The following is a 27174-nucleotide window of genomic DNA, read 5'->3' as shown; positions in this document are numbered from 1 at the left end:
CGGGGTTAAACCTTTATTGGGGGGGTTAGGGGGGTACATTAGAACTAAAGGGGGCTAACCCTAACTGCCCTAACAGTTATTACAGTCACAAATGACACCAATGCAAAAAAAAAAAAAAAAAATGACATTGGTGTCACTGTGACTGGGGGGCAGGGGTAATTGGGGGGGTGATCGGGGGGTAAAGGGGGGGTGTGAGTGTGCCTGGCATGTTCTACTGTGTGTGGGATGTGTTGGTGCAACTCACTGATCCGCTCTCCTCCGTGTCGGAACGAAAAATACCGACACGGAGGAGAGAATACATCACTTCCTCTCCTGTGTTTACATTACAGGAGAGGAAGTGATGTCACCGGGGATTTCCATTCGTCGGGAGCGATCGCGAGGGGGTGGCCATGAATGAATGGCCGTCCCCTCGTCCGGGATCGCTCCCGAACGAAAACCGACCGCCGCAGGCACCGGGCGGGGGCCCGATCGGGCCCCCGACCCGCGGGAGGCAAATCACGTACATCTACGTGCTTATGCCTGCCCGTGCCATTCTGATGACGTACATCGGCGTTAGGCGGTCGGCAAGTGGTTAAGAAAGGCCTGGATACTTTCCTGATGGTGCATAATATAACTAGGTACTAACATAGGTAAAGTTGATCCAGGGAAAATCCGATCACCTCTTGGGGGATCAGGAAGGAATTTTTTTCCCCTGCTGTAGCAAACTGGAGCATGCTCTGCTGGGTTTTTTTTTCCACCTTCGTCTGGATCAATTGTGGGCATAAAATTGGGTATTTGGATTGTACGATTATTTTTTTATTTTATTTATTTGTTTTTAAGGTTGAACTGGATGGACTTGTGTCTTTTTTCAACCTGACTAACTATGTAACTATATACTGTTTATAAGGTACACCAGTTAAAATTCTCTTTCTGATTCACCTGTGGGTGTGGATTCTTGCCATACACTGTGAGACAGCTGATTGGAGGAAAGGCATACACTCCCAATCCACATAGGCAGAGTCTTGCAGAGCTGTGCTGTGAATAGACCAGCTCTCTGCTCATCTATTTATAGCACCCACCCCGACACATAATTCAGACTGGTTTTATCACAGTTGACAGAGAACTTGTCAGAAGTTATTGTGCAGATAACAGAAGAATGGAGCTGGAGAAAGACACGGGACTTAGGGCTTTGAAGGAGATAAGAAAACACTGCAGATATTTGTGCCTAGCTCAAATTTCATGAAATATCTCTCATCAGTTTAAAGCGGTTGTAAACCTTTACATATATCCAGCAAAGTGACTGGCCTCGGGTCATATGCAGAGATGAATCAAATCCTCCTTTATAAGTTGTACCTGTTTATCTTCGGTCTTATATTCTCTACAGCAATTCAAAGGCCAGAAATTTTAAAGATTGTCTGAGCGTTCAGAAAAAACGGGGCGGAGAGCTGAAGTTACACTCTGCAGAGCTCAAGAGGAAAGGCTTAATGTAGGGAAGGGACACACCCACCTTCACACGGCTCACAGAAACAGAGCTGAGACTGTCAGTCAGCTGGAGGTTCCTCCCTTGTCACTATTTTTCTCTTGCTGTCAGGTAAACTTGTCAGAAGTGATTTATGTTGAGGAACGAAGTGGCAGACAGAAGTGACGCTTAGGGGGTTATTTACTAAAGGCAAATCCACTTTGCACTGAAAGTGCACTTGAAAGTGCAGTCGCTCTCAATCTAAGGGTTAGATCTGAAATGAGGGGAAGCTCTGCTGATTTTATCATCCAATCATGTGCAAGCTAAAATGCTTTTTTTTTATTTACCTTGCATGTCCTCCTCGGATCTACAGTGACTTTACTTCCAAGTGCACTTTCAGTGCAAAGTGGATTTTCCTTTAGTAAATAGCCTTCTTAACCACTTCCCGACCGGCGCACGCCGATGTACGTCGGCAGAATGGCATGGGAAGGCATATTGGCGTACAGGTACGTCCATTTCTATATGCCGTCCTGCCATCGCGTGCTTGCCACCAGCGGAGCGCTCGCGTGCCGGTCGGGACCCCCGTGAGTCCAGTCGCGGGTCCCGCAGACTTGATCGCCATGGGGATACCCGCGATCGTCTCACGGGAGATGCAGTTGTAAACAGCATCTCCCCGTTCTGCCTAGCAACACGTGACACTGATCTCTGCTCCATGTGATTGGAGCAGAGATCAGTGTTCACTAACACAAAGCCCAGCCCCCCACAGTTAGTAACACACCCCTAGGAACACTTAACCCCTACACTGCCACCCCTGGTTAACCCCTTCACTGCCAGTGTCATTTACACAGGAATCAGTGCATTTGTATAGTACTGATTGCTATATGAATGACATTGGTCCCAAAAATGTCTGATGTGTCTGTGTTAGAATATTAAAATTTATATATGGTTTGGATCTTTTGAGAATGATTGACTTGCTTATGTATATAATTATATATTCTAGATATGGATAAAGTGAAATAAATATATATATATATATTTTTACATATATTTATGTAAAAGCCTTTTTGAAGCTTCATATGCATTTCATGGAAAAGCAGTTCTATGTACATTTCAAATATGGCTGTAATTTAGAGTGAGTTGACCATTCACCTCCCCCATTGTAAGAGATAAGGTTACATTATTGTCCAAAGACACAGAGTTTCAGTATGATACAAGTTATTTCTTTATATTACAGTAATCCCTGATTAGGATTATCATTACGTACATTGCATTTTAAACGTATATAATCTATCTACTGATATATGTAGTATTTGGTTTAAAAGATAGGAAACTTGTATTGTATAAGTTAAATGGTTTAATAAATGTCAGTTTTGCCATCCCAATAGAATGTTTTGATTAGAGACGGTTTTGTATTTCAACATCCTGTTGGATGAGGTGGGAGGAAATTTGCTCATTCAGAATTCGCTGGCTTTTTCCTGTGGTACAACAGAGCTCAGAGAAATTTTTAAAACATCCTTAATTGGGAAAAGGGTGGGGGTTTAGTTGTAGGAGGAGTAAAATACAGACAGGCTGTTTCTAGAGGGCAGACTTGCACTCCGGCAGACACGAGGAGAGATTGGAGGAAGCTGACAAACCTTCTCCCACACACACACACACACAAAGATACATTTATACAATCTTCATTTTAAGAATAAGAAACTTATCGATGCTATTTTATATTCTACATTTTGACACTGTTTTTGTAATATTTTGCTATTTTTATTATTAAATCAATTTTGGTGTTTTTACATGAGAACTGAATGGATTTTCTTGGAACTTTCCTCATCAAAATGAATTATTGAAATATAGTTATTAATACAGTAATAACTCAATTTCTACATTTTTGGCGAGCCTTGCCAGTGTTAATTTATCCGAATATTGAACTTTTTTTGAGCTTCAGAAGAAATCGAAAAAGCAAATTTTCGGCATCATTGAATTGAACTTGGAAGAAAAATAATTCTCAAAATTGGTGAGATGTTTGCGCACGTGCAAGAAAATCTGTTTCTTGATGAAGTAATTTCCCGCCAAGAGAGGGAACGCGTGTTACAAGAATGAAGCTTATCCTACATTGTTAAGTATGAATCTTATTCATGAATTGTCTGATGAGAGTGAATTAGAAGTTAAAAATCTGTCAAAGTTTGTGAAAGATGATGAATTATGGTGTTAGATGTTCAATGAATGCTTACAAGCTAATATCAAAATACAAAAGTCTAAATTTACTTTTAAGAAATTCAGCAAACAGGTTAGGAATTTGATTACGTTGATTAAAGTTTATGATACAATGATATCAGGAGTTCCTGAAAAAAATGTAGTTTGTACAAAGGGGAAAACAGAGACTCAGGTATGTTTGTCTGAGCGGATAGATGATTTGCAGAGTGCAATTCAAATAAAGGATATTCAGTTGTCTGAGTTACAGAATAATGTAAAGTTTAAAACAGAGTCAAGCAAGAGTTTAGAGGTTAATGCTAATGCAGACTCTATGAATGTTAATGCAGATTCTATGCATAAGTCTCTTGTACAAGATATGCGGTCTATCAAGGTTGATGACCAAGAACAGAAAGGTTTGTTTAAACCAAAATTATCTTCGGTACCAGTTAAGCGGTCCATAGGAAAATGTGACCAGGAACATGAAGTTTTGCTTAAAAGAAAAATATTAACTAAAGCTGCAGCATGCAGACATATTTTAGACAAACAAAGGGAAAATGCCATTCAAAGAGTTGCCACGTGTAATGCCACACCCAGAGGTGATGAGATACACGTCACAGGCGGAGCTAAAGTTTCAGAGCAGACCGGAAATGTTATTCCGATACATAGTACACAAAGGAAAACTTTTAAAGTATAAAATACAATTTCTGAGCAATTTATTCTTTCTTCTTCAAACAATAGTTTGATTGATTTGCCTTATGCCTCAGAAGTCAAACAGATCAGTACATTGACTGTTAATGACAGTTCAATCAATATGACAAACAATGATGAAAATGAGAGGGATGGATTACTTCCATCACCATCAGGATTTAGGGAAAAAGGTTCTGATTCACCTCCAACATTAAAATATGTGACTTCACTTTTAATAGAAGAAAGTGGAAGGCCATGGTTGCATGGTTTATTAAATGGTAAGAATACTAAATAGTTAATAGATTTAGGATCTGAACTCAGTTTAACTAAACACGAATTATCTGTGAATATTGATTCTCCAAAATGTAATTTAATTGATTTCAACGGAAAAGAAAATACAGTTGCAGTTAAAGTTTCTGATGTAAATATCGAAATTCCCGGAATTTTAAAAACAAATATAGACATATGGTGTTGCCAAAATACAGAGAATATCTTAGGCATGGATGTGATTAGTAAATTAGATTGGATTATTGATTTAAGTAATTCTACTATATGGAAAGATTCATCTAGGCCCAAATCTATGTTAATAGATTCCTCAAAGTACACTAATGGAAGTATTTGTACAGCAGTCGCTGACATGTCTTCAGATTTTAATTGGCCACACACAGGAACCAATCTTGAATTGGAACAATCGGTTAGAGCACATAAAAGTCTTTTGGAGTCAGACCAAAATGGATACAGGTTTGTTTAAAGATATTGAGATAGAAATTGAGGGAAGAGATCCGAAGTCCCAAATTCAAAATAAGTTGCCACAAGAATCAATAGGTCCTGTTTTTGACATTGTACAATCATTTTTACAGCAAGGAATATTAAAGAATGCACAATCAGTGGTAAATAATTGTATTTGGCCTATCGAGAATGCTGATGATTCGTATTCTATATAAGTTGATTTAAGTTCACTGAATAAATGCATTATAAATAAAAAACCTATTGTTTCTAATTTAAATTTAATGTCACAAATGGCCAAAGTATTTTCAGTACTGGAAATAGCCAATAGTCATTTTTCAGTACCATTGGCAAACAGCTGTCATTATAAACTTGCTTTCAGCTTTGATTAAGAAACTTATGCATTCACTAGAATAATTCCAGGATTGGATATAAGTGATGGCTTAGTACACGAGTGCTTGGAGAAAGTTTTATCATTATTTTCTAGACCAAAATGTATTTTCCAGCATGTGGACAAAATGTTGCTGTCTACACAGTTATTTACTTTGTTACAAACAGCAGGGTTGAAATTGAACACAGAGTCAGTTCAGTTAATGAAAAATAAAGTTAATTTTCTTCATATGCAAATTAGTCAGGGACAGAGACAGTTATCACAGGAAAAAGTTAGAAACATTTCTGCTATTCCAATTCCAACATCTTACAAGGCATTATATACATTTTTGAGTGAAGTACATTTTTGTAAAGAGTTTTTACAGGAATATGATGATAAAGTTAAACCATTAATGGATTTCTTGAAACAAAAAGATGTTGTGTTTGATCAATGGACTCAAACCCAGACAAATGCCTTTGAAATGTTGAAAAAAGATTTGCAGAATGCTGTCTCATTGCATACAATTGAAATTGGAATATCTACACCTGTTCTAATATCTACTAAGATATCTGAGAATTCCATATCAGTGATTTTGTCTCAGGTAAAAGATGGTGAACCGGAAATAATAGTTTTTTTCTCAAGAGGATTAATGAATATGGAAAATACTTTTGACACAAATATGAAGCAATTGTTAAGTGTTTATTTTGCAGTCAAATTAACAGAAAAGATTGTCAGATCTAGTAGGATCATATTACAGACATCTTATCTGTCTGTAAAAATTCTTTTAAAGAGAATTCATTCAGGTGAATTATATGACAAATATTGTCCATTTTTTAAAACTTTACAATCTAAACCCATACAGGTAGATGTGATAACAGAAAACCTCAGTTAAATGTATTGTAAATGGTATTGTTAGGACAAGTGCTGAGTGAGGCTTTGAGCCAGGATTTGTTAATGCTATTAAGAATTGTTCATCAGGTATGTGTTACCCAAAGCATGGTTATACTATTCAGCAAAAATTCTACAGAAAATACTGAATTGTAAAATGCTAGAAGTACAGTACAGCACACATTACTCTGAAATATTAAAGAGGAGAAGTAAATATATTGTTTGCTTCAATCTTCTAGGGTTGATTTAAAACCTTTTCTTTCGTTTTATAAAACAAGGTTTTATATCATGACAAAAAAAAAAGAGAAATTGCGTCCTGGTATAGTTTAAATACACAGACTACTAAATCAAGGAGTATTGGTCAGTTTAAGAAAAATAGAGCAAAGTAAGGTAATTAGAAATGTTATTATTAAAATATGTTTAGTATGTCATAATAAAATATTAGAATTTTGGTATGTTAAATGAATAAATAAATGAAGGTATATTTTGCATTTATTTAAATTCGCAATAATGATACTGCATTCTTTTTTAGGATCTCACTTGTAAGTCACCAAAAGAAAGCAATGTAATATTTCTAGAGCTTCCAGATGAAAACAAAATCTTGAAATTTAAGAATATCAGTTCTGGGGAGATGAATTGAAAGAAGAGAATCATTTGTTATAATTATTGTTGTCTTTCTATGTTCAATAAAGTTTTTCAACTTTACAGAGTGCAGGAAGAAGAAAAAAAAAAACCCTAAAGAGAACCTCTGATAAGAGAGGAAATTCTAAAAACAATGGACTTTTGATTTTTTGACTAATGATGAAATAATTTATCCATCAGATATTGCAGTTTTTTTATATATCATTTTTATGTGACAAGATATGGTTCTCATATCAAGATGAGATATTTTTTACACATCGATTTTTATAAACACATGTAGTGTATTTTCAGAGTTGAAAGGGTTAAACATCCTTACAATAGAGTCATTCTAGTTAGATGGAACATCTGGTGTTAATTAAGACAGAGTACATTTTTATCAAAAGTCATATAGACAAGTTAGGAGTAACTTTTACATTGTAATATGTAACTATTTCGTTTTGAAATCATCTCACATATATGAACAAATTGAAGTTAAGAAACATATTTTATGTTTAATTTTGACAAGGTTTATGCTAAACATAATTTGGAGGGAAAAAAATATGAATCATACATTTTTGAAGTGATATTCATATTTCAAAGTATTGTACAACAATGTTACATTTATGAATTATGAAATTAAGGGGATTGATTTATTTGGTAAAAGAATAAGAAAATAATAAGGGTGAAAATATTTTTATGGTATATGAAGCAAAAGGTTTATGAAATTCATTTTTCCTTATATGGAATCAAATTTGAAAATGACATTCAAGTCAATTATCTTAGGATCTAATTGGATGGATGAATACAAATGTGATGCGTTTGCGGTATGAATGGATTTAGAAATGGATTTAGATTTAGATTCAGATTTTGATAACAGATTTAAAATGAAAAGATTGTTTAATCATTCATTTTGAGAGGGAATTGTTAGAATATTAAAATTTATATATGGTTTGGGTCTTTTGAGAATGATTGACTTGCTTATGTATATCATTATATATTCTAGATATGGATAAAGTCAAATAAATATATATATAGATTTTTACATATATTTATGTAAAAGTCTCTTTGAAGCTTCATATGCATTTCATGGAAAAGCAGTTCTATGTACATTTCACATATGGCTGTAATTTAGAGTGAGTTGACCATTCACCTCCCCCATTGTAAGAGATAAGGTTACATTATTGTCCAAAGACACAGAGTTTCAGTATGATACAAGTTATTTCTTTATATTACAGTATTTCCTGATTAGGATCATCATTACGTACATTGCATTTTAAACTTATATAATCAATCTACTGATATATGTATAAAAAGAAAACAAAGAGAACCGCGCAATCCCTAAAAATTAATATAGGGTGTAAGTCCCTCAACAGAGAGACTAAAATTTCAGAAAAACAATGATGAATAGAGTACAATGTCCCTTACTGCAGGGACAATCTATGTAGTTTAGAACCACTATGTATAAAGTTTAACTTAGTGAATACCAAAATAATGTGTTACATGTACAGAATGATATACGAGAGCAACAGTGCCAAAAAATATGTGTACAAATGAACAACCTAAATATGAACCCAACTCTATAGTGAACTGCAAAATATAATGTGCAGAGTTGATGAACTAATCATATAAGATAAAAAAAAGTCCTTTAATTATAGTCCTTGAAATGAGACCATGAAAAGAACACCACGTGTCGCAGATAGCATCAACTTTCTGATTTTCACTCCAACTTATAGACCATGCTGTAGTGCACCACCACCAAAGAGATAAGATGGCTCCTTACCAGACATCCTGGTAGATCACGCCTTTAAAAGGTCTAGCCAGACCACATAGATGTCTTATTCTCCAGCTCTGTTACCACTCTCGGATCGGATCACAGTTCAAAGATATTCCAATAGGTCGAGCAAAATTCACCATAAAACGAAAAAATGCTCCAAATAGTGAAATACCGTTTATTAAAATTATAAAAAAGGAAGAAATGCACTTACAGGGTTGATGTAAGAGAACGCATAACAAAGTGGAAGCGTCGGCCGAACACAATAGTCCACAGTTGTATCCTTATGATGGTTAAGAGGCAAACGATAGCGTGTCACACCGCCCTGCGCGTTTCGTGATATGTCACGTCGTCTTGGGGTATGGGTGACACGCCATTTTGCCTCATACCTTTATACCAAACAATGGCCTAAGCCTCCTCCTCCATGGGAAGCCCAGGCCTTCTATACCGGAAGTGACACACACATATCCGACGTGACTACCCAATGGCCGCATCTAGCGAACGCAGAGCGGCCAATCGAAGGTGTTTTCATCGCCATATTAGAGAGGCTAGGTCACGCCCCATACGTTGTATCCAATCAGGAGATCAGATCCCCATGGCTGCCAAGGCGGAAATGACGTCCATTATCATCATCTTCCGCCCAACAACACGTAAGGGCGGAAATTACGTTCCAGGACAAAGGCGGAAATGACGTCCATTGTCATCGTCTTCCGCCCAACAACATGTAAGGGCGGAAAAGCTCCAAGACATCACCGCCTGAGAGTCAAAGATTAAATCATAAGCCACCCTTCCATCCCAAGGCCCACAGGGGACCAAGCCTCACCCTCGGGTTGCGCCAAAATCGGCCGAAGCGCACATACTACGCCCCGCCGACGGCACAAATCGGAAAGCAAAGACCAAAACAAAAACAAAAACAAACCTCATTTTCGCTCACACCGGAAATACAGGCTCGGTGCGGACCAAGCCTCATTCCCAATGTATAAGGCATTGAATACCTTAGCTCCTCCCACGTATGTATGATTCCTCCCATACCTCACCGTACGTTCCTCCCAATCCAAATTCATCGGGGGGATGAGAGGCGATGGGCACATTAAACTGATATATGTAGTATTTGGTTTAGAAGATAGGAAACTTGTATAAGTTAAATGGTTTAATAAATGGCAGTTTTGTCATCCCAATAGAATGTTTTGATTAGAGACGGTTTTGTATTTCAACATCCTGTTGGATGAGGTGGGAGGGAATTTGTTCACTCAGAATTTGCAGGCTTTTTCCTGTGGTACAACAGAGCTCAGAGAAATTGTTAAAACATCCTTAATTGGGAAAAGGGTGGGGGTTTAGTTGTAGGAGTAGTAAAATACAGACAGGCTGTTTCTAGAGGGCAGACTTGCACTCCGGCAGACACGAGGAGAGATTGGAGGAAGCTGACAAACCTTACACACACACACACACACAAAGATACATTTATACAATCTTCATTTTAAGAATAAGAAATTTATTGATGCTATTTTATATTCTACATTTTGACACTGTTTTTGTAATATTTTGCTATTTTTATTATTAAATCAATTTTGGTGTTTTTACAGGAGAACTGAACGGATTTTCTTGGAACTTTCCTCATCAATATGAATTATATGAAATATAGCTATTAATACAGTAATAACTCAATTTCTACAGTCTGCCATAATGTCGCAGTCACAATAAAAATCGCTGATCGCTGCCATTACTAGTAAAAAAAAAATATTAATAAAAATGCCATAAAACTATCCTCTATTTTGTAAACGCTATAACTTTTGAGCAAACCAATCAAAAATCGCTTATTGCGATTTTTTTACCAAAAATATGTAGAAGAATACGTATCAGCCTAAAGTGAAGGAAAACATATTTTTTTATATATTTTTTGGGATGTTTATTATAGCAAAAAGTAAAAAATAATGTGTTTTTTTCAAAATTGTCGCTTTATTTTTGTTTATAGCACAAAAAATAAAAAACGCAGGGGTGCTCAAATACCACCAAAAGAAAGCTCTATTTGTGGGGGAAAAAAGGACATCAATTTTGATTGGGAGCCATGTCGCACGACTGCGCAATTGTCAGTTTAATCGACGCAGTGCCGAATCGCAAAAAGTCTGGTCTTAAGCCAGCAAAATGGTCCGGTCTGAAAGTGGTTAATGTCCTTCACTGAGCCAAGTAAACATTATAAGGATATGCTTTGTTCGTATTTCATATCTGAGGTTTACAACCACTTCAACATCCACTGTGTTCCAATATACTCAGTTTCACACATGATTCCACAGGGCAAATGGGTTTTTCATACAATTTTGTCTTGCATATTCAGCACCCGGTGATAAACTCTGTATAAGTTCTGCAGAAAGGTGACTGATGCGGTAAAAACTCATCCATAAAAAGTAAAGAAATAACTTATATTCGCTTAAAAGGGTTAATCTATATATTTTTTTTAAATATACATCTTACAATTAGATTGTAACATGTGTGGCCAGTTTGAAGCAAGCCTATGGTTTCTTTAATGTTCCCCTTCCCAGCAACATATACCTAATGTTCCTTCAGTCATCCGCAGCTTCCCTCAGCTTTCAGGAGCTAAGAAAATACCCAATATTCCTTGTATGAAGGCTCACATGACACCGTGTGACTTATGCTTAGTGTATGCTGATAGTGTTGTAGAAGTCTTCCAGCAGCCTGAACATGTGCCATTTTTAAGAACAGAGAGGATAGCCATTAATGGTCTATTTGTTCTTTTACTTTCATCTGCAGGCAGCATGTTAATTACATTGCTGAACGATTATATGCAGTGCAGAAAAATAAAGGACTTGAAGTTAAAAACTGCTAGGCTGAAGTTCTTACCTGCTTTAAAGCTGAGCTCGTCAGATTCCTGTCCAGAATAATCATACACAGCTCGAACACGGACCCCTGGCACATTTACTGGTGGTCTATTCATACTGTAAACAGATCATAGAGTCCATGTTATAGGTACCTGTATGATGGGGTTGATGTACTTACTTCCCTGGTTGCAATGTTGGGCGACGAATGATGAGATGTAGGCAGGAGCAAACTTCAACTTTGGTGATAGTTTGATAATTGGTTTAATAAAACCACCCACTCCTGGAGTGTAGGGTGCACACGTAAGTGGCTACTGTTGTGACTTCATTCTAGCTACAGTACCTAATCTGTGACATTATAAATGTGTAATACAGTGAAGCACTCCAATATACCAACAATCATACAAAATATATAACTAAATCCCTTAAATTGACCATATAAAGTGCATACAGTGCCTTGAAAAAGTATTCATACCCCTTGAAATTTTACACATTTTGTCATGTTACAGAAAAAAACATAAATGTATTTTATTGGGATTTTATGTTATAGACCAGGGATATGCAATTAGCGGACCTCCAGCTGTTGCTAAACTACAAGTCCCATCATGCCTCTGCCTCTGGCTGTCCTGCTTGTGGCTCTAAGAGTCTTGTTATGCCTCATGGGAATTGTAGTTCTGCAACAGCTGGAGGTCCGTTAATTGCATATCCCTGTTATAGACCAACGCAAAGTGACACATAATTATGAAGTGGAAGGAAAATGACAAATGGTTTTACAAATAAATATCTAAAAAGTGTGGATTACATTTGTATTCAGCCCCCTTTACTCTGATAGCCCTAACTAAAATCTAGTGAAACCTTTTGCCTTCAGAAGTCACCTAATTAGTAAATAGAGTCCACCTTTGTGTAATTTAATCTCAGTATAAATACAGCTGTCCTGTGAAGCCCTCAGAGGATTGTTAGAGAACTTTAGTCAACAACTAGCACCATGAAGGCCAAGGAACACACCAGACAGGTCAGGGATAAAGTTGTGGAGAAGTTTAAAGCAGGGTTAGGTTATAAAAAAAAATCCCAAATTTTGAACATCTCACAGTGCACTGTTCAATCCATCGTCCAAAAATGGAAAGAGTTAGGTACAACTGCAAACCTACCAAGGCATGGCTGTCCACCTAAACTGACAGTCCAGGCAAGGAGAGCATTAACCATAGGAGCAGCCAAAAGGCCCATGGTAACTCTGGAGGCACTGCAGTGATTCATAGTTCAGGTGGGAGAATCTGTCCACAGGACAATTATTAGTCACACACTCCACAAATCTAGCCTTTATGGAAGAGTGGCAAGAAGAAAGCCATTGTTCAAAGAAAGCCATAAGAAGTCTTGTTTGCAGTTTACGAGAAGCCAAGTGGGAGACACAGCAAACATGTGAAAGAAGGTGCTCTGGTCATAGGAGACCAAAATTTTCCTTTTTGGGGCTAAAAGAAAAATGCTATCTGTGGTGGAAAACTAACACTGCACAGTACCCTAAACACACCATTGTGGTGGCATCATGTTGTGGGGATGCTTTTCTTCAGCATGAAATCTGGTCAGTTGATGGGAAGATGGATGGAGCCAAATACAGGGCAATCTATGAAGAAAACCTGTTATGCCCCGTACACACGAGCAGAAATTCCAGTGGAAAAACCATCCAAGAATTCTGCTCACGCTTGGCTTGCATACACACGGTCACACAAAAGTTCTCTGAAGTTTCGACCGCCAAGAACACGGTGACGTACAACACTACGACGAGCCGAGAAAGTTCAATGCTTCCGAGCATGCGTCGAATTGTTTCCAAGCATGCGTAGGAATTTTGCGCATTGGAATTCCTACATACGATCAGAATTTCCGAAAAATTGAGAACCTGCTCTCAATCTTTTGCTGGCGGGAATTCCGCCAGCAAAAGTCTGATGGAGCTTACACACGGTCGGGATATCGGACCAAAAGCTCTCATCTGACTTTTGCTGATGGGATTTCTGATGTATGGGGCTTTAGAGTCTGCAAAAGACTTAAGACTGGGGTGGAGGTTCACCATCCAGTAGGATAATGACCCTAAACATACAACCAGAGCTACAATGGAATGGTTTAGATCAAAGCATATTCATATGTTAGAATAGCCCAGTCAGAGTCAAGACCTAAATCCAATTGAGAATCTTTTAGCAGGACTTGAAAATTGCTATTCACAGATGCTCTCTATATAATCTGACAGAGCTTTTGCTATTTTGCAAAGAATGGGCAAGAATGTCACTCTCTACATGTGCAAATCTGGTAGAGACATACCCAAAAAGACTTGCAGCTGGCTGGACCTGCAGCGAATGGTAGTTTTACCTTTAAAAACCATTAATAATATTTCTAATACTTAACAATTGTGCCACTTTGTTTTGGTCTATCACATAATATCCCAATAAAATACATTTATGTTTTTGGTTGTAACACAACAAAATGTGGAAAATTTCAAGGGGTATGAATCCTTTTTAAGGCACTGTAAATGCAACAGTTATTATAAAATGTGCAGAGAGTCCCATTATACTTCAATAAACAATGGGATAAATAGCCTTGACAAAATCTACACAAATGTCCATGTTCAAAGAAAAAAAAAACTTCTCAGATTTTTTGTACTATACTCTTCCACCAATAGTGTCACCAGTGTGCCCAATTAGGTGCCTCTTCTGCTGGCAAGATGGACCTCACTGCTAATAGGAGGTCAAAGACCCTTTTTAATCAGCCAGATCACCAGCATGTCACAAAAGTCACAAAAAAGATCTTGCAAAACTACTTTCACATTTATTAAGAATTTATTAATGAATTTAAAATAAACTCACAGGATAAAAAGACATTTAAATGTGTCAAGCAAAAGCATAGACTAGCATATCATCGGCATCTGTACTGGCAAGATGGCGTCCAATCCCTGCCCAGCATGATGATGTCATGACTTACCCCCCCCCCCCCCCCAACGCATTGCATCCCCGCAGGCTTTCTCAAAGGCTCATTTTCAGTGACTGAACTGTTTGGTGGTATATTCTAATTATAGATTTCTCTATATTCATATATATATTTTGTAACACCTTTTTTATATTTTTATTTAATGTTTGATTTTTTTGTACATTGTTCAGTTTATTAATAACGCAGGATTATTTTTACACAATATTTCATCTGTGAGATTGCTGACTCCTGGGTTGCTCATTACTATCTTTTGGTGTTATAGAAGCGCTAAACCTTCTGGTGATTAGTTGTTAAATCATATGTAGTGTGCAGTCCTGTAGTGTGCTCACCAACCACCATGATGTTCTGTTGGACCCTCGAAGAAGTTTACCAAACATTTATTTTTAAATGTGAGTGCCATTGAAATATCCACCAAGTCCATCAAATATTTTATGCTGCAAAAAAAACAACGCATTTCAGATGCCTAACACTGCCCCTTCATCGGAGTTTGTACAACAATAACCACAGGGTGAGGGATACCATCCTGCACTGTAAGTTGGAATCCAAGTAGGCATTTACAGATGTTGCAAGCGCTTGGACAAAGACAAGCTGTTTTTGTCCAAGAGCTTGCATGATCTGTACATGACTACTTGGGTTTAAACTTACAGTCAGTCAGGTCAGTGGCTTACGTATGCATGACTATATTAAAGGATCAGTCCACCCAAAAGTGGCCACTTTTGATGGTCTTGGTCAGCCCCAGACACTGCAAAAGTTAGATTTACACTTACATGGTTCTTTATTTTTCTTCTGTCTAACATGATTTTTTTTGAGTGTGCCTGCTCTCAGCAAGGAGTATGGGATCACTTGTAATGGCCACAGATATCCAGTGCTTACCATAATCAGAAACATTATTTTTGAGTGCATTTATTGGTAAGGATTTGACTGTGCTAAATTGGGAAGAGGTTTGCTTGTTATTTTAAAAACATTATCCTGTTGTATAAAAGAGGGTTCTGCTTTAACTATTATCAGATTTGTCTCACCTGGTGTCAGTGGGGGTTACACTGTGTAACTTCACACTGTCCTCTTTCACTTTCTTCTTTTTTACTATCTGTTGCTCAACGTCCGGGTTCCACTCCTGCAGTGAAAAAAAATTGTTCTTGTGATGGAAATATATATTTTATAATATTGTAGGTTGATATTGCCCCCCCCCCCCCCAGTCGCACGCAGACTGGTGCTATGGGGATTAACTTTAGCTATTGCCCAAATGGCCTGATTCCTGGTCCACTATTCCTCTCCTTGTCTTCTAAAGATTATGGCACTGGCTTTTCTTTCTGGAAGGCTGCAGTCCTTACTTATCTGCCAACTTCTAATAAAGTTGTAATGTCTCAAGGTAGCAGTGGATAGTGTATTGCAAATAATGTGTCATGCTGCAGGAATTTTCTATGGAAATCTATAATGACAGGTTTGTCAGGTCGGGCCTATGCCACTGTTTAAAATGGTGCTAGAAAATAGGACAGATTTTGTGGGAAACAGGCACACTGATGATACAGGTGTGTACTGGGTTTATGTTAGAGCCAGAGTTAGAGGTCACTGGACCCACTCTCCCGAAGGGGTCAATGTGTGAAGGGAGCTGGGAGGTGCACATACTTTCCTGGTCAGGACAGACAAAGGCACGAGCCTGTGACGATATAGAAGCTGGGAGCTGCAGGAGAAATAGTCAAGCTGACAAAGGTACATTGTTTTGTGCACAAGCACTGGGACTGTGTGTTTGATGGTCTGGAGGACCAAGGCAGGAGGCCAGAGCAGTGAAGCTGCAAAGAGAGCCACGAGGCTAAATTCTACATTATGTTACATTGATGGCGAGAACCCCTATGTGGGAAACAATTCAAATGTGAACTTTCTGCTTTACTTTAAATAAAAATCAGCAGAAAAAGCCCTAAAACGTTCTTCTGGCATGGAGTAAACTCACTGTTTGGCGCTACCAATGAGCTACAAATTCCCCAACTTGTCACACAGGAATTTTTTTTTTTTCTACTGAATACTTTGAGTTTCTGGCACAGGATATGTATGGAGATCACAAGTTCTCACCTCACTGTTGCATACTTGTTCCAAGTCTGTGACCCCCAGTCTAACCTTCAGTCTTGCACTGTTGTACAGGCTCCCTTTTTGTACTGAAAATGCTCACTTTGTTTTCACTGCGAGTCTTTCGCAGTATGCATTAGAAGCTGCAGCTAGAGTTTGCCTTTCTGACTGCAGGACCTGCCCCTTTCTTTTACTAGAACCAATGGAAATTCCTGGATGAAAAAAGACATTTAAAAATCCAAGGGAACCAGACAACATTCCATTGTTGGTACCTCACCCTGTTTAATTCATCTAAATTTTACCCAACACAATTTCCTAAGTGTTGGTGGTTATTTGGAGAAATGGAATTCCTTTTACCACATATTATGGAGATGTAAATCATTCATTCATATTGAAATTGTGTGTTCTCCCTAGCCTGTAATATTATAGGTACTCACCTGACCTTAGATTCATTGTCATCCACCTTCTTTTAGCAGCTAAACACAACATTGTTAGAATATGGATCTCCCATTCACAAAAAGCAACAAGGGGGCCAAGCGCATGAATGTGTCCAAGGATACTCTTAGGTGAGGGGATATTAAACCCCGGCTCTCAAACTCAAGAGACCAGATGAGAGAAAGTATAAAAATCAACAAAGGGAGCGCTGTTATGATGGATTGATAGAGACAGGTAAAAACAATTAAAAACAATGTAAAATATTCAAATCTTTAATTGCAGATAAAACAATTATTTTCAGGAATCAAAGTGTCAAAAAATGCATAGACGATACAGGCAGAGGGAAAGAACCATGTGTGCCCTGTGAACACAGTAATTCCTGACTTCTGCGAAGTCCTCCGCAGAGCCAGAAGGGACGAATGGCTGTTACAAACCCCAGGGCTGTGGAGGAGGGATGGTGAGCCCAGTGTGTGCAGGCTGAGTTCCTCAGTCTCCAGCAGAGCCAGATGGAGGAAGGCTTTTGTGGAGTCCTAGAGCTCATGAAGGAGGGGCTGTAATCCCAGGGAGAGCACGCTCCACTCCCGATGGTCGGGGAGGCAATGCAGCCTGGTTGGTCCTGGTCAGGAGACGGCAAAACAGGGGTGCTTGCTTCCAAGCCTGCACAACCAGGCAGCGGAAATTGCAGACGGGCTTTGGCCGGTCACCTGTCCACATGACGATGGGAGGGGTAAGGGATTGTAGAGGAAAATGCTGGAGCTCAGTCAGCCTCGGACTACATGTTTCGGGGACTAATCCCTTCGTCAGGGGGGTCAGAGCCGGCAAGAGAAGGGATTTTAATACATATACTTTATACATAATAAACATTACGGGATGTAATGCTGACAAGAATATACAGTAACTCAGAAAAAAGTAAAAAAAAGGTGATTTTTATTTCATGACAGTGTGGATATCCAGCTCCTCAATTTAATCCATGGGGAGAGAGTGATTTATGTTTACAAATCCACATGGTCTCTCTTTTACATAGCAACATGAATCTATGGTTGTCTGTGAGGGACCCTTTACGTATATGTTCAATGGCTACTACTGTCATAGCTGTATAATTCTTCTCATCATGAAAGAGGGAGAATTGGCGCGGTATACTATCCTCATCTTCACCTTTTATGATGGACTTACGATGTTCACCAACTCTGGTGAGTAAAGTGTGTAACGTTCGGCCCACGTAAAGTAAATTGCAGGGACTTTTTAGAATGTATATCACAAATTGGGTTGAACATGTGATAAATTTCTTTATGAAATATACATTTCCAGGAGGATAGCATACCATGCCATTTCTCTGTCTTCATGAAAAGAACTATAAAGCTATGACATTGAAAAACTCTACATGTATCAAAACACCATGTGGTAAGGTGGATACAAAATTGCAGATAAAAACGTGCCACGTCCTAAATTTGAAATTTAAACAGAAAAAGAAGAAAAATTGGGCTATGGACTTTTTAGGCACAATACAACAACTTGATTAATTAAAAATATAGATTTTTATTTACAAAAGTTCTAAAACACAAAATCAATACAAAAAATGTTCATAAGTGATCAGAGAATCATCCCTATTTATGTTACCGTTGTTATAAGATAATACTAAAATGGTGGAAACCACCAACAAACACTCTCAACAGTGAAATAGTAAGTAATCCACAATGGCTGAACATCAAAAGGGATTGAGAATTGATGTTATGCTCGACATGTTTCGTGCGTTCTCCTCCTTCTTCTGGAGCTTATTCTGACCAGCTAACAAATAAGAAATAAAGCATAATAAACAACAAAGAAATACATAACATATAATATATAATATTCATTAAAATGGAAGTAAGTCGGTCTTACTTCCATCTTAATGAATATTATATGTTATGTATTTCTTTGTTGTTTATTATGCTTTATTTCTTATTCTGTTAGCTGGTCAGAATAAGAAGAAGCGCGAGGACACGCGAAACATGTCGAGCATAACATCAATTCTCAATCCCTTTTGATGTTCCGCCATTGTGGATTACATACTATTTCACTGTTGAGAGTGTTTGTTGGTGGTTTCCACCATTCAAGTATTATCTTATTAAGAGTGAGGTGGGACGGAAACTGTTTCATTAAAAACCTGAGGTTTTCTGTGGAACTATAAGACAAAATAAAGCTTTTTAGGAAGGAGGGGTCAGATTTTAGTAAAAGGTGGGGGCTGAATTTAGGAGTAAAAAGGAGTTAAACAGAGAGATTTGGGACACTCTCTCACACCAGGAGGACAGCTAGGCAGACATCACAAGACATTGCTGTCACATCTACATACACACACACACATCTGATTCAATCTTAATTTTAAGAATATAATACATTATTAATGACATTCTATATTTTGATATTGTTCTTGTAATATTTTGCTATTTTTATTATTCAATTTTTGAGTTTTTTTTACACAAGAACTGAACAAACTTTCTTGGAACTTTCCTCATAAATATGAATTATTGAAATATCGTTACTATATCCCGGGAGGGATTCCCCTGTCAACACTGTGTGTGTTGATGAGGGTTTCTTTCCCACAATCTGTGGTTGCAGGAAATAAATTCGCTCCAACTAAGGCCGGCCTTATTGACAATAAAGATCTAAAGGAGAGTGTGGGTATACCAAATTGTCTATACAGTAATAGATTATTTAGAGTAGATTAAATTAGATTAAATCAGTTTGCTGAACACCTGCTGTATTGCCCATTGAGTTTAGCACTGGAAAATTTTCCAAACAAGGATTGACTAAGAGAAAAGCTTCCCATTAGAAGTTTATATCAATTATTATCTAATGCTAACCATAAAAAAGTAAGGGAACCCTACAATAAAAAGTAATTTCCCCACTGTAATTAACTTGGAGAAGATTCAAAAAGGTGTATAAGACAATCCTGAAAAGAGAAGAAGTCTTGAAACTGGTAATTAGGGCTTTTATAGTCACTGCAACAAATATATTACAAGTGAAAAAAGGACAGCGATAGTCGCTACTTGAAGTTCTAAACTAAACCAGAATCATATGTTATATAATTTGTGTAAAGGACCTGGCTGGGTAGCACATAACATTAACCCCTGAAATAATTGTATTTTTACCCACCACTCAGAAAAGAAATCTAAATTTTATAATCTTGGTAATCTTAATCATGCTTTAGGATTTGCTAAAAAGATGGGTTGCTATAAATATACCACAATTTAACAATATTGCACAACAGATGTAAAGTTTTTATTACTGGAATTCTATAGGTCTTTGGAAGATAATTTAATGGGGAAAGGGGTAATTATTTTAATGGTTGTTGAGCCAAATACAGATCCAAATTTCCAGCATTCCATCTTATTGAATAAAGTAGTTAATTTACCTTGGTTCATTTTGTAAACAGAATCTTGCATAAAACGTAAAATGTTTTGAAATGATATGTTCATGTAAAATTCTGGACTATAATAAATTAAAAAAAGCTTCTGGGCTGTAGTGGGCATCTAAGTGCATTACACCTAGCTCTTACTCAAGGCAACCTGCTAGTGTAGTGACTGGAAAACAGCATGAAGGCCTAAACTTGGCTGGAACTGCAACAGGCTGTACAAAATGCATTAAAACGTTCATCTCTGGAAGCACTTAATGATAAATATAATGTTTACCTCCTCTGCTCCCTTCCTTCACAAATTTGTCTTCTACTAAACTGTAAAGAGAGCTTTAAACTGGACATGAGTTCACTGTAAACATCACAATTTCTCCATGTACAGTAGAAGTTCGGTAGGCAAAGACTTCATGGGTGTCTGCATACCTCTTTTAGCACCCGAAACCTATTGAGCTTTTTTGTGAATGATTCAAACATCTTCTATGGATACAAACTTAGGGCTGAAACCCTCCGACACTTTAACACTGTCCAATGATTATAATGGGTGGCCTCACACAGTTATCAACATTACTTTATTATTTCTTAGGGAACCTATATAGCAGTTTGTAGTAACTTTCATTTTTAGGGCAGCCTGAAATACATAGGGAGTCAGTAGCGGCAATATAACAGCTCACCTCTATTTGAGGCCAATTCATTAACATCCCAGGACCATGCCTGTTCCTCCACCACTTCAAATCTTCTTGGTCGCTGACAGCCATAATGGCCTGGTTCAAGTCACTATAGACAGTCATAATGCTGGAAATACAACACAGTTGATTACTTTTTATCTTTTTATGCCTATACAACACATACTAGCTATTAAATAGATTTCACATTTTTAGTAATTTTCATTGTCACATTGTCACATTAAAGCATATTTAAACCCAAAAGATATATATATATATATATATATATATATATATTGTAATGTTCGGGGGACCAGGTAGACCGCAGGACACAGGCTTTTCATACAACAAACGGTTTATTAACTTAAATAGCTTTACAGCAGCCAAAAACAAAAGGAAAAAGATTTGTAGTCTCACCAACTTGCAAAGTCCAGAACAGCTGTCCTTATCAGAAACAGAGCTTGGTCTTGATGGCAGGTAACTTCTCCTGCCAGGAGCCTTCCAAACAGGACACTGCTGTCCACTTCATTTGCTGCAACCCAAAGCAAACGCCAAACACCATCCACCATGTGTTCTCCACTCCTCCACACCCATCTACAACTTCCTGTCTTGCCTTTTAAAGACACTTCCTCTAACAGGTGGGTTAATCAATTTTCATTCCCTAAAGAGAGCACAACCCAAACAGAGGGGAAATATAGCGTCCTTCCAGGACCCAGCCACGGCGTCCATTACATATCCCCCCCCTGTGCCCCAACGCCAAGGAGGTGGAGGCAACAGTGGAGCTCAAACAATGGACTCGGGAGAGGGCATCTGCGTTTTGATGCAGTCTCCCGGGCCTATGCTCCACTACAAACTTAAATTCCTGGAGTGCCAGGAACCACCGGGTAACCCTGGCATTAGTCCCTTTTCCCTGTCTCAGCCATGTTAAAGGGGCATGGTCAGAAATCAACCTAAACTTCCTCCCCAAAAGGTAATATCTGAGGGATTCCAGAGCCCACTTAATGGCCAGACACTCTCGTTCAATTATGGCATAGTTTTTCTCCGCTGGTGTTAACTTCCTGCTGAGGAAGACTATCGGGTGTTCCTCGCCATGAATAACCTGTGACAACACCGCTCCCAATCCTACATCGGAAGCATCAGTCTGGACAATAAATTCTTTTGAAAAATTGGGTGCTACAAGGACAGGGTGTTGGCACAGCGCCGACTTGAGCTCCAAAAAAGCCTTCTCAGCGTCTGCATTCCACTCCACCATGACCGATTTCCGACCCTTAGTCAGATCGGTCAACGGAGCCGCCAACGTGGCAAAGTTGGGTACAAACCTCCTGTAGTATCCCACCATGCCCAGGAATGCACGTACCTGCTTTTTTGTGAGGGGGCGGGGCCAATTCTGTATAGCCTCTATCTTGTTGACCTGAGGTTTCACTACCCCTCTACCCACGATATAACCCAGGTATTTCACCTCCTCCATTCCCAAAGCACATTTTTCAGGGTTTATTGTAAACCCCTCCTTCCAAAGAGAGTCCAGCACTGCCTGCACTTTGGGCAAATGTGATTCCCAGTCTTTGCTAAAAATGACTATATCGTCCAAGTATACTGAGGCATACTTCCGGTGAGGTCGTAAAATCCTATCCATTGCTCTCTGGAAAGTGGCTGGAGCAGTTTGCAATCCAAAAGGCATCCTTTTGTACTGAAAACTCCCCTCTGGGGTAGAAAAAGCAGTTTTCTCTCTAGCAGCCTTAGTCAACGGTATTTGCCAATACCCCTTGGTAAGGTCTAACGTAGTGATATACCTGGCTGGACCTAGTCTCTCGATAAGCTCATCTACCCGGGGCATAGGGTAGGCATCAAACCGGGAAACTTCATTAAGTTTCCGGAAATCATTGCAGAATCGCAGAGTCCCGTTGGGCTTCGGTACCAACACAATCGGGCTCGACCACTCACTCTGCGATTCCTCAATAATCCCTAGGTCTAACATCTTTTTTACTTCCTCTGAAACGGCCTTCCTTTGAGCCTCTGGAATGCGGTAGGGCCGGACAAAAACTTTGACTCCTGGTTCTGTGACAATATCATGCTCTACGACACTAGTGAGCCCGGGCAAGTCTGAAAATTTTTCTTTATTTCTCTGCAAGAACTCCTTTGCCTGCTGACTTTGGGTTTTAGACAGGGTATTTGCTATTTGGACACTCTCCACCCCAACCCGAGGCTCAAGTTTTGTACTAGCCAGGGAGGTCGCTGGTTCCCTGTCTGTCCAGGGCTTTAACAAGTTTACATGATATATCTGGAAGGGTTTCCTCTTGCCTGGTTGGTGGACTCTATAATTTACCTCTCCCATTTTTTCTACAACCTCGAAAGGGCCTTGCCATCTGGCCAAGAATTTACTTTCCACAGTGGGAATCAACACTGCTACTCGATCCCCCACTTGAAAGTTCCTAATTTTGGCTGCCCTATTATAGACCTGTCGTTGAGCCTCCTGGGCTTTTTGTAAGTGTTCCTTAACTAGCGGCATCACAGTTCGGATCCTCTCCTGCATTTGAGAGACATATTCAAGAACACTTTTATGCTGGATTGGTTCACTTTCCCATTCTTCTTTAACAAAGTCCAGTAGTCCGCGAGGTCTCCGCCCATATACCAATTCAAAGGGCGAAAACCCAGTGGAGGCCTGGGGCACTTCTCGGATAGCGAACAGGAGAGCTGGTAACAGGCAGTCCCAGTCTTTCCCATCCCTTTGTACCACTCTCTTGAGCATAGACTTAAGGGTCTTATTAAAACGTTCTACCAATCCATCTGTTTGGGGATGGTAGACCGATGTGCGCAGCTGTTTAATCCGGAACAGTTTGCATACATCAGCCATAACCTTCGACATAAACGGGGTGCCCTGGTCTGTGAGTATTTCCTTGGGAAAACCTGTCCGTGTAAACAACTGGAATAACTCTCGTGCAATAGCCTTAGAGGAGGTATTCCGCATGGGTAGCGCCTCAGAATATCGAGTGGCATAGTCAAGGATCACTAGTATGTAAGAATGACCTCGAGCCGACTTTACCAAGGGACCCACTATATCCATGGCTATCCTCTCGAATGGGACCTCAATTATGGGTAGAGGGACCAACGGGCTCCGGAAATGGGTCGCCGGAGCGGTCAACTGACAGGTGGGACAAGAGGTACAGTATCTCCTTACCTCTGCTTTCAAGCCTGGCCAGTAAAACCGGTCGGCGATCCGTGCCTCCGTCTTTTCAACTCCCAGGTGTCCCCCTAACACATCATCATGGGCCAGGTCCAGGACCTTGCGTCTATATTGTTGGGGTACCAATAATTGTTCTACCACATTTTCTCTCACTTTAGTAACCCGATAAAGCAATTCATTACGTATTGAAAAATGTGGCCACCGCTCATTAGCACCTGGCTCTTGGGGCTCCCCATTTATTACTACAACCTGTTCCCGTGCCCTGGCCAAAGTGGGGTCCTGCATCTGGGCAGTACCAAATGCCCCCTGGGGAACACCCAAATCTGGCAAGTCAGGGGTAGAGGCCATTTCCTCATCATCTTCCCCCAGCATTACCTGAAGCGGGGAAGGTTCCCCCCCCTCAGTGTTCAGGTAGGTCTGAGAACCCCACATATTGACATCTTTAACAGAATCAGCACTATTTTCATCATTATTAACCAAAGTCTTGGCGTTTTTATCAACTGAGTCCATATTATGAACATGTGGCATCTCAGGGTTATTACCCTCTACAACAGGAACAGAGGGACTAGTTTCTTCCCAGTCTCTGGACCTTTCAGATAGTTCTCCTTGTCTCCAAAGTTTTGCAAATAATGGACAGTCTCGTCCTATGATAACGTCATGTACCAAGTTCTTTACCACCCCCACCTCTTGAGTACCAGTGCCACATGCTGTGGAGATGGACACCGAGATGAGAGGGTACTCTCTAGTGTCCCCATGAATGCACACAACCCGCAAAATTTTGCTTACCGGACCGATCTTCCCAATTACTCTAGGGTGAACCAGGGTTACCATGCTTCCAGAGTCCAGCAAGGCCCATGCAGGGTGGTGGTTCACTTGGACTTCACACTCAAAATTCCTCTCTCCAAGGTCAAGATGTGTTGTACACGATTTATGGGCATAAAAAGACCCCCTCCGAAGAACCCCGCATTCCATGGGTTCTTCCTGCAATGGGCAGTGGGCCCGGGTATGGCCCCAGGCATGACATCGCCAACATTGTACATCCCCTCCTCTCCGATCAGGAACAGGTCGCTGAGGGGGTAACGGGTGTGACTCTTGGCCTTCCGGGGTGTTGGTTCCAGGGCTCCTGGGGACATCCGTTCGAAGGGCGGCAGTTGATCGGAAGGGCCGTGGCAGACTGGGCCCTTGACGCTTGGTGGGGCCAAGCAGATCCTCCACCACCGTATATCGTTCCACCATCTCAACAAGGCCGTTCGCGGTTTTGGGGTCGCCATGACTGACCCACCGTTGAAGGTCATCTGGCAGTGACCTTAAGTACCGGTCCAGCACGATCCGCTCCACAATTTGGGGGCCAGACAACACTTCGGGCTGCAGCCATTTTTTTACTAGTTGCACCAGGTCATGCATTTGAGATCGCGGTGGCCGGTTTGAACGATACTTCCATTGGTGCACTCGTTGGGCCCGAACGGCCGTAGTCACCCCCAACCGAGCCAGTATTTCTGCCTTTAGTTTTTGATAATTTTTAGCATCTTCTGGTGGTAGGTCAAAATAGGCTTTTTGAGGATCTCCGGTGAGGAAAGGAGCAATTAAGCCGGCCCACTGGTCCTGGGGCCACCCTTCTCTCTCTGCCGTCCTCTCAAATGTTGCCAGAAACGCCTCTACGTCATCACTCGGGGACAACTTCTGCAAGAAATGGCTTGCCCTTATGGTCACCTGGTTGCCAGGGGCAACGGCCACTTGTTCACGGCCCTGAGAAAGCTGCTGCACTGCTTCTTTTAAGGCCGCCATCTGATCCTGCATAACCTCTTGTTGGGTCGCTTGCTGGGCTGCTAACTGGGCCACCAACAGGCGAGTATTTTCTTGCTGCAAAGCCAGTGCCTCGTTGTGCTGCGTTGCTAAGCGCTGATTAGCTTCCTCATGGCGGGTCTGCGCTTGTATATTCGCCAAGGACAGCTGTTTAATTAGCTCCTCCATGGTTTCAGCTTTCCGCAGTTGTGCAGCTTTAACCCAGGACATAAATTCACTGTACTGTCCCTTTAAATGTCAGTTCAAATCCACAAAAAAAAAAAATTAGCAAGAAAATATGCCTGTTACTTTGTCCTGCCCGCATTCGAGCACCACTTGTCATGTTCGGGGGACCAGGTAGACCGCAGGACACAGGCTTTTCATACAACAAACGGTTTATTAACTTAAATAGCTTTACAGCAGCCAAAAACAAAAGGAAAAAGATTTGTAGTCTCACCAACTTGCAAAGTCCAGAACAGCTGTCCTTATCAGAAACAGAGCTTGGTCTTGATGGCAGGTAACTTCTCCTGCCAGGAGCCTTCCAAACAGGACACTGCTGTCCACTTCATTTGCTGCAACCCAAAGCAAACGCCAAACACCATCCACCATGTGTTCTCCACTCCTCCACACCCATCTACAACTTCCTGTCTTGCCTTTTAAAGACACTTCCTCTAACAGGTGGGTTAATCAATTTTCATTCCCTAAAGAGAGCACAACCCAAACAGAGGGGAAATATAGCGTCCTTCCAGGACCCAGCCACGGCATCCATTACAATATATATATATATATATATATATATATAGTCAAAAGTATTGGGACACAGACATGAACTTTGTTATCCCAGTCTTAATCCGTAGGGTCCAATATTGAGTTGGCCCACCCTTTGTAGCTAAAACAGCTTCAACTCTTCTGGGAAGGCTGTCCACAAGGTTTAGGAGTGTGTCTATGGGAATGTTTTGACCATTCTTCAAGAAGCACATTGAAGTCTCCATCATAGGTGTCGTAGACCTGGTCATGTGCCTCAGGTCTCCTGCCCTGTTCTTCCCAGTGCTAGGTGGTGGGTTATCAAGCCTGAGTACGAGAGCAGATACCCAAGGGGAAATGGCATGGGACCTCTGCAATGTTTCAGGTAAGTACAGTTGTGGATAGGTAGTGCTAGGACTGAGTTAAAGT

At 40.0% G+C, this 27174-nt stretch overlaps 1 protein-coding gene across 8 annotated transcripts in view; it reads right to left on the bottom strand.

The window, feature by feature from the left end:
- The window catches only part of LOC143933935 (protein kinase C and casein kinase substrate in neurons protein 1-like), a 230480-nt gene that overhangs the window by 37379 nt on the left and 165927 nt on the right, over nt 1-27174 (bottom strand). For 6 of the 8 annotated variants that reach the window (XM_077457103.1, XM_077457107.1, XM_077457108.1 and 3 more), the window contains 3 exons: nt 21048-21168; nt 15509-15603; nt 11545-11639 (listed from right to left, as the gene is read on the bottom strand). In XM_077457103.1, the coding sequence (XP_077313229.1) occupies nt 11545-11639; nt 15509-15603; nt 21048-21168 (311 nt within the window). The remainder of the gene's footprint in view (nt 1-11544; nt 11640-15508; nt 15604-21047; nt 21169-27174) is intronic. The other 2 variants (XM_077457109.1, XM_077457110.1) reach the window with 1 other exon arrangement.

The sequence above is a fragment of the Lithobates pipiens genome, unplaced genomic scaffold, assembly GCF_037356315.1.
Source record: "Lithobates pipiens isolate NorthernLeopardFrog02 unplaced genomic scaffold, aLitPip1_a1.2 Scaffold_27, whole genome shotgun sequence".
Lineage (NCBI taxonomy): Eukaryota > Metazoa > Chordata > Amphibia > Anura > Ranidae > Lithobates > Lithobates pipiens.
Note: the sequence above shows the minus strand (reverse complement) of the source record. Positions and strands in the feature narration are given on the sequence as shown.